Source organism: Falco peregrinus, chromosome 8 (assembly GCF_023634155.1).
Source record: "Falco peregrinus isolate bFalPer1 chromosome 8, bFalPer1.pri, whole genome shotgun sequence".
NCBI lineage: Eukaryota > Metazoa > Chordata > Aves > Falconiformes > Falconidae > Falco > Falco peregrinus.
The window spans coordinates 16,393,880-16,410,001 of NC_073728.1; the positions used below are offsets into that span (position 1 = coordinate 16,393,880).

At 37.0% G+C, this 16,122-nt stretch overlaps 1 protein-coding gene across 7 annotated transcripts in view; it reads right to left on the reverse strand.

The window, feature by feature from the left end:
* Positions 1–16,122, reverse strand: part of NBEAL1 (neurobeachin like 1) — an 89,294-nt gene that overhangs the window by 37,679 nt on the left and 35,493 nt on the right. For 5 of the 7 annotated variants that reach the window (XR_003554288.2, XM_055813068.1, XM_055813069.1 and 2 more), the window contains 13 exons: positions 15,089–15,175; positions 13,555–13,638; positions 11,923–12,021; positions 11,238–11,818; positions 9,019–9,151; positions 8,294–8,413; positions 6,760–7,063; positions 5,671–5,756; positions 5,148–5,237; positions 2,086–2,254; positions 889–1,022; positions 322–481; positions 123–225 (listed from right to left, as the gene is read on the reverse strand). Coding sequence is in view for 6 of the 7 variants with exons in the window: in XM_055813068.1 (XP_055669043.1) it covers positions 123–225; positions 322–481; positions 889–1,022; positions 2,086–2,254; positions 5,148–5,237; positions 5,671–5,756; positions 6,760–7,063; positions 8,294–8,413; positions 9,019–9,151; positions 11,238–11,818; positions 11,923–12,021; positions 13,555–13,638; positions 15,089–15,175 (2,150 nt within the window). In the remaining variant the exon portion in view is untranslated. Of the gene's footprint in view, positions 1–122; positions 226–321; positions 482–888; positions 1,023–2,085; positions 2,255–5,147; positions 5,238–5,670; positions 5,757–6,759; positions 7,064–8,293; positions 8,414–9,018; positions 9,152–11,237; positions 11,819–11,922; positions 12,022–13,554; positions 13,639–13,828; positions 14,012–15,088; positions 15,176–16,122 lie in introns of those variants that run through there. The other 2 variants (XM_027786283.2, XM_027786282.2) reach the window with 2 other exon arrangements.

Consider the following 16,122-nt stretch of genomic DNA (forward strand, 5'->3'; position numbering starts at 1 on the left):
AGCAATTAAATCAACCAGAAGCCAACCTGCAGTTTTATTTATTAGTTCTCTCACTAGGACAATGGGGGAAAAAACACAACAGCCACATACAATAAATGAGGTAAAAGAGATAAAATTCATACCCATAATAAATCCTGAGCGTGTCTAAAAGAAACTGCACACCATATTTCTTTCTGAAGAGTCTTCTGCTGTCTTTGATGATTGTAGAAAGATACTGTATATGCCCTACAATATGAAGTTTTATATTAGAACCTAGATACTTATTTGTGTCAAGTGAAGAATACTGTCTCTTTGTGCAGTTGCCCAACTTGAAGAACTCACCAATTCTAAAGGGGAAGTCCCCACTGTTCCAGATACTGAAGTCAAAAAGTAAGTGTTGATACATCTGCTGCAAAAGCTGCATGTTCTTTTCTACTGAGACTTGTTCTATCAACAGCTGTACAGCCATGAGTACATTCACATCCATTAAGTTGCTTGGCACCTTTAAAAATAACAACAGGCATTAGCACTCAAAATATTCAATTTCCTAAACAATCCTTTATATTTTTTTAAAACCAAATTTTGAGATTCTTTTATCCATTACAGCAATGTCTGCTTCCATTAAAGCAATACAAGAAACACAAAACCAGTCGTGTTTGAATAATCATACAACACAGTATCTATAATAAAAAAAGGCAGAACATGAAACAAAGACAAAACACCATGTTTCACTTAGCAGATCAAGACCAACTCCTCACACCTCCTTGTTTTCAGAAACACAAGAAAGAAAAACATGTATTGAGACCTTTGAAGACCCTCACAATCCAGCCAAACTAGGAATGTTCCGAAGTCATCAGGACTGAATTCGAAGTAATACACTACTGAAGGCTGTTTCTCAAATTTGCTCACCTTCTGTAACAACGCTCCTAAGGTGGCAACTCCATGGGAGTGAATGAGGTTTTCTTGATTAACATGATGTCTCTGAATAAAGTGTTTTATCATCAAGATGAAAGTTGCAACAATGTTCTTCTCCAGACGGGCTTCTGCAAAACAGAACAGTACCAAAAGCCTCATGTTTATTGCTGGACCACTGCATAAAAGTAGAGGGGAAGAAGTAAAATCAGGTGTTCATATTCCTCACTATTTCCTGAACTTCTCAACTCCTTTTCTGTTTGTTCCCTAGCTGTAGGCTGTCTTTAGATTCTTCCAGTGCAGAGTCACATTCATTCCATGCCACTCAGAACAAAGCGACCCTGGTCCTTACTTCAGCTGCTTCATCCATCTGGCTGTAGGTTACAGACAAACTTCTCTTCAGTTACAATCTTTTACATATGCTGTAATTATTCTCCCTCTGTAGTTACAAACTGACACTTTCTAGCCATGATACGCAAAAAATTAAGAGACACAGATGTATTTTTTTTTTTTTACTTTACCATTTCATATTTAACACACACACAAAAAACCTGTTTTTCCTTGCAAGGTGTTATTTCCCAGTTGTTTTATTTCCCAGTTCTTTTTGTTAAGATCAAAGCTCGTTGTCAGTATTAGCACAGTTTTTACAAATCTATTTTTAAAGCTTCCTTCCTGTTTTTTAAAAATACTGAAATCTGATAGAGTGTTCAAGAGGTAGGAGTCTGAACATTATCCTAAGAAAATAAAAGTTTGGTTAAAGGCTAAACAGTACTGTTCTGACCCTACAAAGTCTTTGTGTGGCTGTCTGACCCAGCACTAAAATTGTAGGAAAGCTCCTCCTGTTGATATTAGTAGACTTTGCATCAAGCGTAGTTTCTCAAAATAATCAGAACAACTTTTCAGAACAGAAATTAAAAGCCTGCACTTTTACACTAATGTAATAGTAAAAGATTAAAAGAAAAATAATGCTATTAAATATAGCTACATTTGAAATACACTAGTAAGTTAATTTTACATAGTGCTGAACTCCTGGTGCTCAGTACCTACATCAGATATCTAGGAACAGAAAGGCTTTCAGCTTTACATAGGTACTCCAGAAAAGCAAGCACATAATAAAATTACTTCCTGTCATTCACAGGAAGGCTTTTAAAAATCAAGCTTAAAAATTATTTCAGTTCAAGTGTACTTTCCTACCTGACGCCTTGGTGGATGACAATACCACCCAGTCTCCCTCTACAGGAGTAACTAGTTCTGGAGGTAGAGTTTCCCCTTCAGACTTCTCAGGCATCTGTCCACCGAGAAAACTGATCTGCTCCAGCAATGGAAAGAGCACATTTACTCCACCAATACAGTTGATCATATCCTAAATCAACAGGAAAAGGAGAAAAATGTAATCATAAATAAAATCCCCTAAACTATGTAACAGAAATTTACTCCAAATACAAGAAATCTTACATACTCACAAATTAATCAGAATGTTTCACATGCCACTTTCAAACTAGTTTAAAACACTGTTTAAGAAGAGCTGCGCAAGTTTTAGACACTGTAGTTAAACACACACCTTCCTGTCAGCTCTTGTTTTGAAAGTGCATTTTTACATTTCTTCCTCCTCCCCCAACTGAAACATGGGAAACTGAGGGATACAGATCTTAGAATCTTCTGCTAAATATATTTTAAAAATGGGAAGAATTTATTTTTCAGATTTCTAAGTTACTTCCAGCAAGCAGTAAGAAAAGAGGATGCACACCTGTGTTTTATTACTGCAAGATTTCAACTTCAGATAGTTTAAAAAAAAATTAATTTTTTTTAAAGTAGCTTTACACATACCTCAATTCTAAGCCTCTTTTAAAAATTCACGTCTCCTAAGCTGCCTTTCCCTACCCAAGCTGGGATAGGAAGAGACTTCAAACAATGCTTATTGTGGTAAGGTACAATGTATTCAAATCAGAAGATTTCTAGAAGTGACTTACAATGTCACTTAAAAAAAACAGGGTCTCAGCAAGCTAGTCAGAGACACCTATTCATTGGACTAAGCTGGGCAATTGAAAACTGTTGTGTAGTAAAATTTTCACAGCCAAAAAACCCCAATATCCTGCAAGCCAGGATTAATGTGGGATATCACTCTCCCTTCCCAGCCAAAAATACTGGAGAGAAGTGGAGAAAATCATCCTTTCTTTCTCCATCATTTTCTATTTTTTCAGTTGTTACTCTGATCCATGTGTCTTTATGATGACACCCCCCTTCTCCAGCCCACGAAGGTGAATTTAACAAAACTGCACAGTTAAATTAAAGGGGTTTTTTTAAATCTGTAAAATTGGTCTCATGGATGTAGCTTTCTATGTTTGTTGAGCTAAACAAAAGGCATCACAGACTTGCAGTTTTGGGAAATGGAAATCAACTTAAAGTTGAAAACCAGAATTTGTCTGACCCACAATACAGCAGCAAAGGCATTAACTTTTTCCTCACTGTAGTCTTCCTCAAGAGGGTGCTAAACCCCATCATGTTTGTTAAGGAATGATTCTCTTAAAACTTGTACTCTTATTTTCCCATAAAGCTAGAGATACAAACACTCCTCACCCACACCTCTTCCCACTACTGGGTACAGAGAACAAACTGCAGTATTTTCAGACTATTCATATCAGCAAAATTAACTAGGAAGTTTCTAAATTTTCTCATCATTACTATCCACAAGTCAGCTTATGCACAGTGTAGCTCCAACAGTATTTCCTTATTTAGTGTGCCAGTACAGTTGATTGTTCATTGTTCTTTAAAAATAAATAAAAAAAGAAGACCAGCTCGTATTTATTTGCTCATACATTTTTCCTCAAGACAAAAAAAAAAAAAAAATGTGGTACTCTACTCACAAGTTTCCTACACTCAGATTTGGATTTTATTTTTTCTCAAAGCTAACAGTCCTTAATCAAAGATTCTGCCTATTAAAGAGTACTGGATACATTAAATCTAAATTTAAAAGAAATAAATCCTTATTTATGTCATTGGTTTTGGACCAAACTGTCAGTCCAAATAACTTTATTTCTTCATGCACAGAACTAAGCCTGACTGATTTTTTATATTAATGTGTGTTAGTGATCAGGGAACAAAAGCAGACAGGTACAAAAAGATATTTATTAAGCTGGCGTGCATTTCACTGTTTCCTCCTCCTCTCCATGACCTAGCAAGTAGAAGACCATTTACTATTTTACACAGAAGATATGTAATGGACATGTAACTTGCCTAAATGGTATTCTGTTTGTGGAGCACCATCGAAGTCTGAACCACTAATACTAAATCTCATTGGCAGTGTTAATTTGACAAATCGCAAGTTTTAATTCTGTTGTATAAAGTCAGATTTGAACTGTCAGGGGCATGAGACTAAGAAATGAACTGATTAACCAGAAGGGCATAAGGGCCCTGCATGTTGGTTAAGAAAACAAAACAAAGACCGAACATTCTGTTATAGCAAAACTGACCTATATTTTGGTCGAGCATGAGACTAGAAACAGGTCTAGCCTGAAATTGTTAAATTTTAAGCTCCAATTGCAACTACTAGCAGAAGTTAAGCAAAGATGATTTGCATAGCCTGTAACAATCAGATAACCCAATGTATCCAACAATAAGGAAAATATATTGGACAACTCATGTAAGCAGAGACAGAATTAGGTATCCCACTTCAGTGAATATTTGGTGTTTTCTCTGAAGTGAGGCTTTTGGACTGTGAGATCACCTAGCCCTGCCAATCCCAAACCAGAAGTAAATGAGATAGCTAGATTAACTTATCTCCTAAAAAGATGCCGGATTCTTGTATTTTAACTCCACACCTTTTCTGAAGTTAGACTGCATTGCAATAACATTTTTTTCATACGACTAACAGTGCAAAAAAGTCACAAGTGGTAACTTAAACCTAAATTCATCTAATTTAGAGTTTAAGACTGTAAGAAAACCATGACAGAATCCCCTAGAGATGACCAAATGCTTTCAATACACAACAAGCATTGAACAGATGATGAAGAGTAGTCAGCTACCCCAAAACATCTTAATGCATTATCTATGACATTAAGAGCAGTAGCTAGCCCTTGTAAATTCTCAATAGATGTAATGTAACAGTACTCCGGCTACAGCATTAACCCATTAATTCTCATTACAAAACCATGCTGTATTTTGCATTATGATAACAACTTGCAGCATTCCAAAAGTTAGGTGAACACACACAACCACTGTCATTTACATCAGATTCTGCTTCCTCCGTATGCATTTACCTTGATGTCCCAGTTAACTACTTTGTTTCCAGTTAGTCTTCCATGTAAAAGATTTGCAGACAGGTCAAGACAAATTGGGTTTCTGCAGGCCTGTTAAACAAATGAAGAGGCTACAACATCATTTAGGAAACAAGTTACAGATCCTCCAACACTTCAGATTTCTGAATGATACACATTATATATTTCAGGAAGTTAGTGCCACTGTGTTGATATTAAAGTATTTAATTTGGAACCATTGGAACATCATATAATGTTATCTCAGATTTGACATTCACAATTGTACAAGGTAATTCTGCCCTTTTGCCAAGAGTAAAACCTACTATCTCTGCACAGGACTATAGTTTAAGAAAGCTCTCGCTGCTCCTTATCTTCCCATAATAACCACAGCATAAAGATGGCAAGGTCACCTGTTCTATGGAACAGCAACAGCAAAGGAAAAAAAAAAAAAAAAAGACTGTCTAGAACATACTGTGAAGTTACTGCACACTGTGTAATCAAAGAGAAATTATGTATTGTTTCATACCTTTGGTGTATAATGAAGCAGTACCTTACTGGGAAGGTCTGCTACTTCAGCTTCTTGAGACTTCCATGGAGTTAAACAGTTTGGACCTATGAAAAAAAAATATATTTATAACGTAAATATTTAGGAGTCCACTGGATATTGATGATGACCGTCACAAATTTTATACTACTATACTTTGTTGCAACAACAAATAGGACACTCTGAACCATACCTATTTGAGACATGCTTTGAAGTAGTCTCTATGACTTAAATCATTCATTCCATAGGGTCTGCTTAAAAAGAAATACATTCTTGATAAAAAGCTACAACTATACAAAGAGGTGGATAAAAAGCTACAACTATACAAAGAGGTGGATAAAAAGCTACAACTATACAAAGAGGTGGTTTTCTATACATTCAAACAGCTCTAAAGTTTCTGACTTTACAAATGCCTATCTCATATTCGTCAACAATCTCTTTGTCATCAAGCCCAAATGTCCAGAAAATGACTAATTTTCAAAATAATTTTGTTTAGTAATACAAAATATTTCCCTTAGATGACAGAAGTGTTTTTATGCTCATCTTTAACAAGCTCAATTCATGATGGAATTTAATACCTTAAACACCTTGAATTGTAAGACATAGCTTATCAGAGTATTTTTTTTAAATGGCCCCTTAATTATTAACTGATTCTTGTGGAGAAATCCTCAAGCATAAATCAATTTTGAAGTACCCTATCAAAACAAGAGTAATACTTTAAAGAGTTAACTGTAAATTCACATGTAGGAAAACTGTAGCAAAAAAGTAAAAATTACAAGTGAAAATACTACCTAACATTTTGATTTTGGCAGTTCTGTACATAAAATAAATAGATGAGCTCATGCAAACATAACATTTTAAACAACACTTATAATGAAAATACTTAAAATAAAAAACTGTTTATTCCATTTTTAAGCTTGTTTGTTACAAGGCCCTCTCACTTAGGTCAGCTCTTCAGCTCTTCTGGTTTGTAACTTCTTCATTATGTGTCTGTGTAGAGCAAAGCTCAGTGGGGTCTTTTCCATAACTCATTCCTTTTATGCCACTAAAACTAGTACAATCACCACTTACCTGCTAAATACAATGCTTTCACCTGAGGAGGTTGTAGTGCTTCATGAAAGATTATAACTGATCCAAGTTGGCCCTCCAAAGATGTCGGACATCCCCATTCACTGTCCTGAGTCCCTGCTGAGATCATCTTGGTGATGAGCTCTGGCTTTCCAAGCATCCCACCCCAACCTCCTGTAGAGAGAATGCCCCCAAGTGATGTCCGATGGGGCATAACAGGGGAGGAAAAAGGTGGATCTGGTATCTGAGATGGAGGAGGAGTTGTTGTTCTTTGACCAGCTGAACCAATGCAGCAAGAAGTAAAAGACTGAAGAGTCACACATGGAAGAAAAAAAACCAAAACACATACTGTAAATCTAACTTCCTTTTTTCACAGTTTACAAAGTAAATCTGAAGACTCTCTCTGGCAAACCTGAACTAAACCAACTAAATTGAGAGCAACAAATTCCAGCATGCCCCGGTACAGCACAGCACAGCAGGCCAAAAAAAAGAGCATATATCTTCCACAAGAGTAGAGTACCCTTGCTCCAATTAAGAGCAATTTGGTTACCTCAGCTGTTGTGTCACCTGTGGCAGGAGCAGAGGCAGGAAGGATGGTGCTCTGGATACCCTGGTAAACACTCCTCTTCTGGATTACATATCAAAATACTAGCCCAGCATATCTGCTACTGCACATTTCTTGTATCAGTTATTTCACTCAAATAGATGCTCTCATGGGAAGCTTACTTCTCTTGCTTTTAGCTACCTTGATGTTTACAGTGCTTACTCTACAAATGGGCCAAAATCCAGAGTTTTATCTTGCAATTGAAATTACATTTAATCACATTTTTTAAGCGTTATACTGATTTTACTATGACTGTGTCCAATTTAAGTATTCACTCAACATATTAAACAAGTATCAAATTAGAACTTACAAAAGAGGGAAGAACGTTTAGTGTTGTAGCCCTGTTTAAAAAGGATTTGCTCCACAAAAAGAATGGACAATGCTTACAAAGTAAACCAAACATGACACATATTCATTCTGATGGCTGGTGTGGTTTTTTAGGCTAATTGTGTACACACTTGAAATTATTAGATTAACCTGCTTATCCAGCTAATAAAGCAGGTGTAAGATTAGCATATTAAGGGAACATAGAGAAAATACCAGTAAGAAAAGTTACTGCTGAAAACAACTGTGAATATTCCTCACTGGGTACTGTCACACCAATCCTACAGGGAGAGCTGTGATTTATTACATTTCATTCAAATTATGTCAGTACGCTCAGGTAATTATTTTGAGGAAACCCCCACAATCTAATCAAGTTGGTGTTTTTTATTTGTTTTGTTTTTAAATTGAGATGACTAAACAAGCATTAATTAATGCTTAATTATATAATTGACACTCTGGATACTGTCCAAAGTTGAACAGAAGCTTATTAGCAATAGGCTAAGCCATCTTAAACTCTTATACAATTTCCAAATTAGAAAAGGCAACTATGTTCTCATTGTTCCATGAGAGCTCATCACAACAGGGGTATGACTCAGGAGGTGAACTTACTTCATTCATGGCAGGGAATCGAAGTGGGGCAGAGACTTTCTGCTGTCCATTGACGTAGATGTACACAAGGCTCTGACCAAAGGGCCTCTTTCCAGGCATGTGAACAATAGTTATGTTGTGCTGGTTAAGTGATATAAAAGAATTCAGTCATTAGTACAAAGCAGTGAAATGACTGTATGGAAATATTTAGCTTCCTTCTCTACTAATCTGGTGAGGAAACCACTTCAGACAATAAATCCAAAAGCATCAAGAAGAAGAAAAGACCACCTATCAGCTGCTTCTATTTTAAAGTGGTTTACACATAAACAGGTTTTTGAAGAGAAACAGATACAGCTCTTTTATGATAATGCACATCAGTCCTTAAGTATGGGAACAGAAAAGGGCAAAGCAGAAACAGTAGCATATTTTGTTCATTCACATGCACCACAGCCACGTATGCTTGTTATAATTTAATATAAAAAAGTCTGCAGGTTAAAAAAAAAAATCTCTAAGTACTGTCTGTAACCAGCTTATCTGTAACAAATGCCTAATAACATAGGCATAATTCAGCTCAATCAACCACTGTTCTACATGGAAACTGCTTGCGCTATTCAAGATTGAGATCATTCATTACATTAGAACAGATCTAATATGACAAAACAGACCATTTGTAAAACAACCAAAAAACTGACTTTTGAGCTAACAGTACAACCCTAAACAAAATGTTTTTCAGTATCAGATCTTACCCAGAGAGAATCAAAAAAACAATGGTCAGGTAGCATCACCGTTGCATATTCCCTCTTTGTGCAAACTGCAACCACCAGTACCCCAGAGCACGTAATAAATGCTTCAAAACCCATACCGCTTCCTGTAAAAAAGCTGCATAAAAAGACAACAAAACACACAATCACTTACTTCATCAAAACTATTGGAAATCATCTAAGAGTACGTTCATTAAGGAGAGAACCAACTTAAGCCGTTTGTCACTGGTCCAATATTTACTATTTGACTGGCTGTTGCTCTTGTTCCAAAAAAAAAAAAAAAAAAAAACCACCAAGACAAAGAACTGCCTCAAGGAAGGGACCCCAAGGCACAGGACAGGCAGGCCAAAGGTGATCCACAAAGCTCTCAAAGCAGCTTGTAACCATCCATCTTTTACATGAAAACATAACCTCAGTCCCAACAAGTAATGCTTCAAGTCTGACCCACACAGCTTAAGCAAAGTCCTTCCTGCTGCAATCTCTGAAAGTACAATATTGTAATAAAAAACAGACTGGCCCGCAACCGGTGCCACTTTCTGTCAATTAAGTTGTGGCCATCAGCCCCTGGTAAAGCTACTACTATTGCAGATTCATGACGTTACTATTACAGTTAGTAGATCTGTTTTCTCCATTTCCTTCCTTTCACATCATAGTGTCATACACAGATTTTTATTTTTTGTAAACACCAAAACAGCACATGAAATAACTCTTCTGGAAAATGCAGAAAGTTCAATGTTTAATTTTATACCTAAATCTGCATTAAAACTGTAAGACAATGTGTCATCTGTGATTTTTTTTACCTGTGATTATCTATCAAAAAGAACCTTGCCTTAGTGCCAGATTCAAATGTAGTCATTCTTATATATCTTGCTTCACTCATATAATGAAGAAAATCAGCTGTAAGCAGCTATCTACAAATCAGCCCTGCAAGCACAAGTTTGCCTTGAGAAACCTTTCATTTTTTAAGCACTTGAATACCAAAACAAAATAATATAAGTTATGAACAGCTATCAAACCTGCTACATACCCTTAGGCACCGTTAATCCAAGTGGATGCCTTAACTACTGTACTAATATCTGCATCTATTGATATAAAGCACAATACACTCGGAAAGCATGAATGTGATAAACAACCTCAACAGACATAAGCTGTCTCACAATCAAACACCATAAAACATAGCAGCTAGATAATTTTTAATTATTTTGGTTCAGGTATGTGTTTAACATTTCAAGTTGAAACTGCAATTTTAAACATCTGCTTTTTTGTATTAATTTCAATACACTACTGTTTCAGTTTCCCAAAACTAGAATAATGTCTTTAAAATCATACATAAAATGGTAGAAAACCAGTCAGTTATTGGTATATCATCACACTGAAATACAATTACAGCTTTTTTTCTTTAGCGCAATTCCACATTGGTTTTCTAGAACTACAGTCTACTTAAGATCATTAGCGGGCCACACTGACAAACCCTAGAAAGTGTGTTGTGGCAGTTCATCAGGCGGCACCCTTCATCAGGGCTGCACTACGCAAATACACAGGGCAGCCATGGAATCCAAAAGGGTCTCCACCTGCCACCATGGTTACTCATAAATAGAAGTAACACTCTAAAACACAAGGGTTTGGAAAATACTAATTCTGTTACAACGAGAGCTACATTCTTCAATATTTCCCCTGAAACTGCAGTGCAGTAAAATGGACTGAAATGAGCAGGAGATCCTTCAACGAGTATTCCCCCATTCTGCATTTTGTTTGCTGCTGAAGGTTAGTACCCAGAAAGTTAAATTATACCAAGAACCAGCCATGTTAATGTCTACTATGTAAGCAAATGAAAGTGCCCTTTTCACTGTGCTCTCCTATAGAAAACAGATCTCATTACTTTTACAAGATGTAGTGAGAAGGCTGTTCTGTTCTGGGGTGGGGGTTTCTTATATTTTGTTTGTTTAAGCTATGAACTTTAACACAATTTGTAGTTATGGATACTGAAACTGTAGACAACAGAGCATTATATTGGAGAAAAATCATGTTTATTCCTGTAACAGCCTGGCTCTGGTGACAGATCAAACTACTCCCTTTCACAAACCAAGCATTATACATTGCATTCTATGAAGATAAGCAGAAGTACCACATGTCATAGGGTACCATATGCCACAGGGAACAAATGACCTAGACTTGTGCTGCTGAAGTAGTTATAGAAACTATACCTATAGAGTTGCTTTCTCTTGCCGCTTTTGCTAGTTGCGCTAGGGTCCACCCGGTCCTGGTCAAGACAGAGCCAAGCGTTGAAAGAAAATGCAGAGCCTGGCCACTTATGAATTGATGGAACAGCAATTCCAGCCATGCTGTGGTACAAGTTGAAATACTGCAAGGCACTAGCCATGCCCTGCTTCCGGGCCATTGCTAGAATGGCTCGCATCACTGGAACAGCGTAAGGGTGAGCTTGTTTTGGTTCCTCAGTCCTCAGGAGCCGTATTAGTTGAAGCAGTTCTTCTGAGCCCATCGACTGGCTCCCCAAAGACCCCAAAAGGGCAATCAGGTTCTCTGCACAAGTACAATGGAGTACAGAGTGGGAATTTAGTGTCTCAATGATACGGATGACCATGTTTGCATTGACACATGTGGCACGACTCTGTCTGTTAATGCAGCAGATTCGCCTCAACCAATTTGAGATGAAAATCTGCAGGTCATGTGATTCTAGTTCTGGAAGCCACTGGATAAGCAGCAATAAGGGCTGGACATTACTAATGCCTAGTATCCCAACAGCCATGTGGTCACCTTCAACAGCCTGAAAAACAGCAGAAAACTCAGACATAAAATATGATAAAATAGGGATAGAAATACTGTTGAAGAGATATAAGCATTTCAGCACTCAAAGCAAGCACATCTCACCATATTCATGAGTTCTTCCAGCAATTCCCGTGAGGGTTGACCCAGCGATTTTAGTACCTCATATATGTGTGCATAACCAATCCTCTCCTTGAAGACCTCCTGAGGATAAAAATCCCAGTCTCACTAACAAATAAAATTGACAAGATTTGCTTGTCTACTGCAGCAGGTTCTAATTTAACACAATATTAGACACAAAAAAATTGGAATGCCAGAATAATGTTTTGCAGGCCAGAAGACTCTTTTTGGTATGTCCATTGTGCTATCTCCAGCACACTGCAGATGAGAAGGATCTCCCTGCAGCATGCAGAGAAAGAAAAGATCAAAGTTACATTTTAGTAACTACCTATACAAGAATATAATTGCTTGTGTATAATCAACATGATAATTCTACCACAAAATACTAATAGCTTCATTTTTTAATGCAAGCTATAGCATGAAATGAAGGGATTCCCCTGAGAATTACAAGTATTCAGATATTAATTTCTGAGTGAAAGTTTTTCCTCGATGAGCTTGATTAAAAGCCACCCATCCTAAACACTTCAAAAACTAGAGAAGTGTTCCAGAGAAGTTTTTTGAAAATAAATCGGTTTTACATGAAGAAAAAAAAAAAAAGTCAAGCAGAAAAATCCAAACTAGCATCCATTTATGGTTTAGTTAGTTAACAGCCAACATATCACACTCTTGGATGGATACTCTTTTCCCAGCTGTACTTTGCACTGAAATGAAGCTGGAGGGGTTTTGTTGGATTTTTTTTTTAAGGATCGATCTGTCAACAGAAGTGAGATGATTGCTTAAGTAAACATGGAAAGAAAAAATACATTATGTTGCAGTGGAGGTAAAACCGAAAACTTTACTGACCCTTTGTGAATCACAGCCAGTCTCCACCTCCAGCAAAACTCTTCCCAGGCTTTCCAGAGTCAGTGGAAAAATAAGCACTCTGAGTAATGCTCTGGAGGAGCATAACTGAGCCTGTCACTTATCATGCAGACTGTATTGCAAGTGGCAACCAAACTGAATGACTCCCACTCTTCCTTTAGTCTCCACTGTGCATCCACAACCCTTTCCCTGTGCCAAGACTAGGGAATCATTCAACCACAGGGTGACTCTAATGAACTCAGTAATCAAAGAGCAAATACACTATTTTTCTGTAGCCTTAGCTTCCAGTCAGATTCACAAACTAACCACAACCTATCCGTTTATCAAACCACAATAACTACAAAGGACAGGCAGGGGAACAACAAGACCATTTGGATGGCAATACCATCCCAAGTTAGTTTAAAGCCATGATAAAACTACAACACAAGCTCCTGCCTGACAATTCCTGCCAATATCCATTAACTGTACCCCACATACTCATGGGACAAGTAATGATGTACTTCCTTTACAGAGGTTGCAACTGTCAATAACTGTCTGGTCTTGCAGTTTTGATAGAAAGATGGCTCAGTGTCCAGTCATTAGACACATATAAAGGGATAAGGGACGCTAATCAGCTATTCCTATCTGGCAGGAGTGCGTCAACACCATCTGCTCATCTTCATTGGCAAGGTTTATCAAGATATTGTGATAAAAACACTAACTAGAAGCAAGATCAACAAGCTTACAGCAAACAGACCTCTGCATATATACTGTTACCTTAGCAGCTGGAGACTTGTGCATTACTGCTGTGAGGGCTTGAATGGTTGATACTGCCAAGCAGTCTAGGTGTCCCTGAAACACCTGAAATTAGTAGGTAAAAAAGTTACACACAAATGCATAAGGACAGTTCAGCTCCAAAAATCTATACTGTGCCCTCCTGCCAGGAAGGAAACCAAGAGTTTGCTAACATGCTTCAAAAATCATCTCCCCACCAGTCCAAATGTTATAACCCCATGGCCTACAAGGAATCACATAACGGTAGACAACTAACCACATACTTCCAGAGGAGAGAAGCATTCACAACACACATTGCACTTCAAATATTCTGATGGACAAACAGGTTTTCCTCATGCGTCTAATGGACAACCTCAAGAGGGAGGGAGGAAAACAAGTTAGGAAGCCTCTTTCAGTATGTGTGTATGTGCTGCTGGACAAGCGCACCTGCAGTTCTTGTAAAGTGTTTTCTTTTCCATCCAAGTCCCTACATGCCAACATAACACACACATAAATTATAAGAGATAAGTCACACCAGCACAGTAGGTGGCTGCCTCACCCATAGCCTTATCATATTGATTAACATCATCTTCCAATCTAAGTCATCTTCTGAGAGTGGGGGGGGGGGGTATATAATTCTCATTTAAATTGGTATTTCTATGGTGGTTTTAAGGGCAAAAACGTTGGAGTACTATTTTGCATCCATCAGTGAACCCAATTAGCCAAACTGTGCAAACAAACATACTCTGTTTCATCATCTCTGAAATACTGTATCAAACACTTTGCAAATAAAGTATCAAGAATCAGAAGATAGTGTTAGATGTGAAGAAACATTTGCATGCGGTTAGAGTGTTACACTGAGTTTCTAAAAGAAGTCAAAGCTGTTAGTTAGAAGCACAATACGTAGATTACCATACCTTGTATTTAGTGTTTCTTTACATTTTTACTCAGAACAAATCATTCTACTATAAAATCAATGCGACAACAATTTACATATTGAACTTCCCACAATATTTTGGGAAAATTAAAACAACAGGCTATTCCTACCTCCCTGATTCAGCCTGTCCATTGTTTTGTGAACATCTGTTCTTGATGACAAGCAAAAAATCAGGACATCAAATACAACCATTGAGATTCACAAACAAGGCCCCAGAATCCAAAACACCACAGTGCTGAGACAAAGAAGCAAAAAAGAGGAAAAGGAAGGAAAGGAAAAAAAAAAAATCACCACCACGTTGATAGAATTTATTTCGATTTCATTCATGTACTTCACCTTTTCCTTAAAAGAAGCATAACTGAGACTCAATGTATTGCAAATATCTGCAATTTGAAGCAGATTAATAAAACTGAGATTGAATTCAATCTTTTATACAGAAAAATTATTTTCCAGAGACAAGAAATACTGATGTGTGTAGCAACACAAGTTCCTCTTGCCGCAGAAGGCTTAAAGAGGATGGTTAAGGTGAAGCACAGGAATCAGTTTTCCTGTGATTGTGTCTTGACTTGAACTGAAGCAAAAAACAGGTTAGGTAGGTACCTGGTCCTCATTCATTTCTGTCAGTAATTTGTTGGCAAGGTCTTTCTCACTCTTGTCTGCCACTTTATTGTTAGCATTTAAAAACAGCTGTTAGAAACAGAGACAAGAATAATGGAAATAATTGCATTAAACAGTTACCAGCAGCCAAACCCTTGAAAGCTGCCTTGGATTTGTATTTCACATTTAAAAAAAAAAAAAAAAAAAAAAGGAAGAGAAAAAGAAGAAAAAAGATAAAAAGGAAAAAGATAAAAAAGTTCTCACACTAGTGAGAGACAATCCTCCATTAATATTAGCCTTCCGTTAATTCTTACAGTATTGAAGATTACAACGTATTTTTGCTAAATAGTAATTGCTTTCGCCCTCCACATTAAATGAAAATATGTGATTGCCAAGACAAGGAAATGGACCTATCTTGAACTTATACTGGTCACTGGCTTAGCAACTGTCATTTCATTTAAAATATGCAACAAGACAGGAGGTTCTCAAAAATTCAAAGAGACACAACAGTGGGGCATCAGCAAAGAAATGAATACAAATTTTTCACCATTTTCCACTTATGATTCATCCTAGGTGAAGACTGAAGATACCAAAACAGAATATTTTAATCTTCAAACAGCAACAGTAGCAGAATTTCTGGGACACACAGTCATTAGGACAGGAAGAAGGGTAAAATACCTCTGCCATCATCCTAAGAACCAGAGAGGTTGTAAATAATTTAAAATTAAACATACACCTATACTGCATCTTCAGCTAAGAAACTGCTCTGTGAATAGCAGCCAGATGCCTGGTTAGTTCCTGAATTTGCAGGTTTAAAGCTCACCTCAAATTTATAATTGACTGCAGTCACTTTGTGTGCAAAGTTTAGCTGTCACCTAATCAGGACAAAAATTTATCTTCTGTTTTTAGATTCTATTGAGGTGTTTAAAAACCTTTCTGATCAAAATCTTTAAATTAAAGTCCTCCCTCCAAAAAAAAAAACCAAAAGACAAAACAACACTAAACAAAACAAAAACAACTCCAATAGGTTCCTTTAG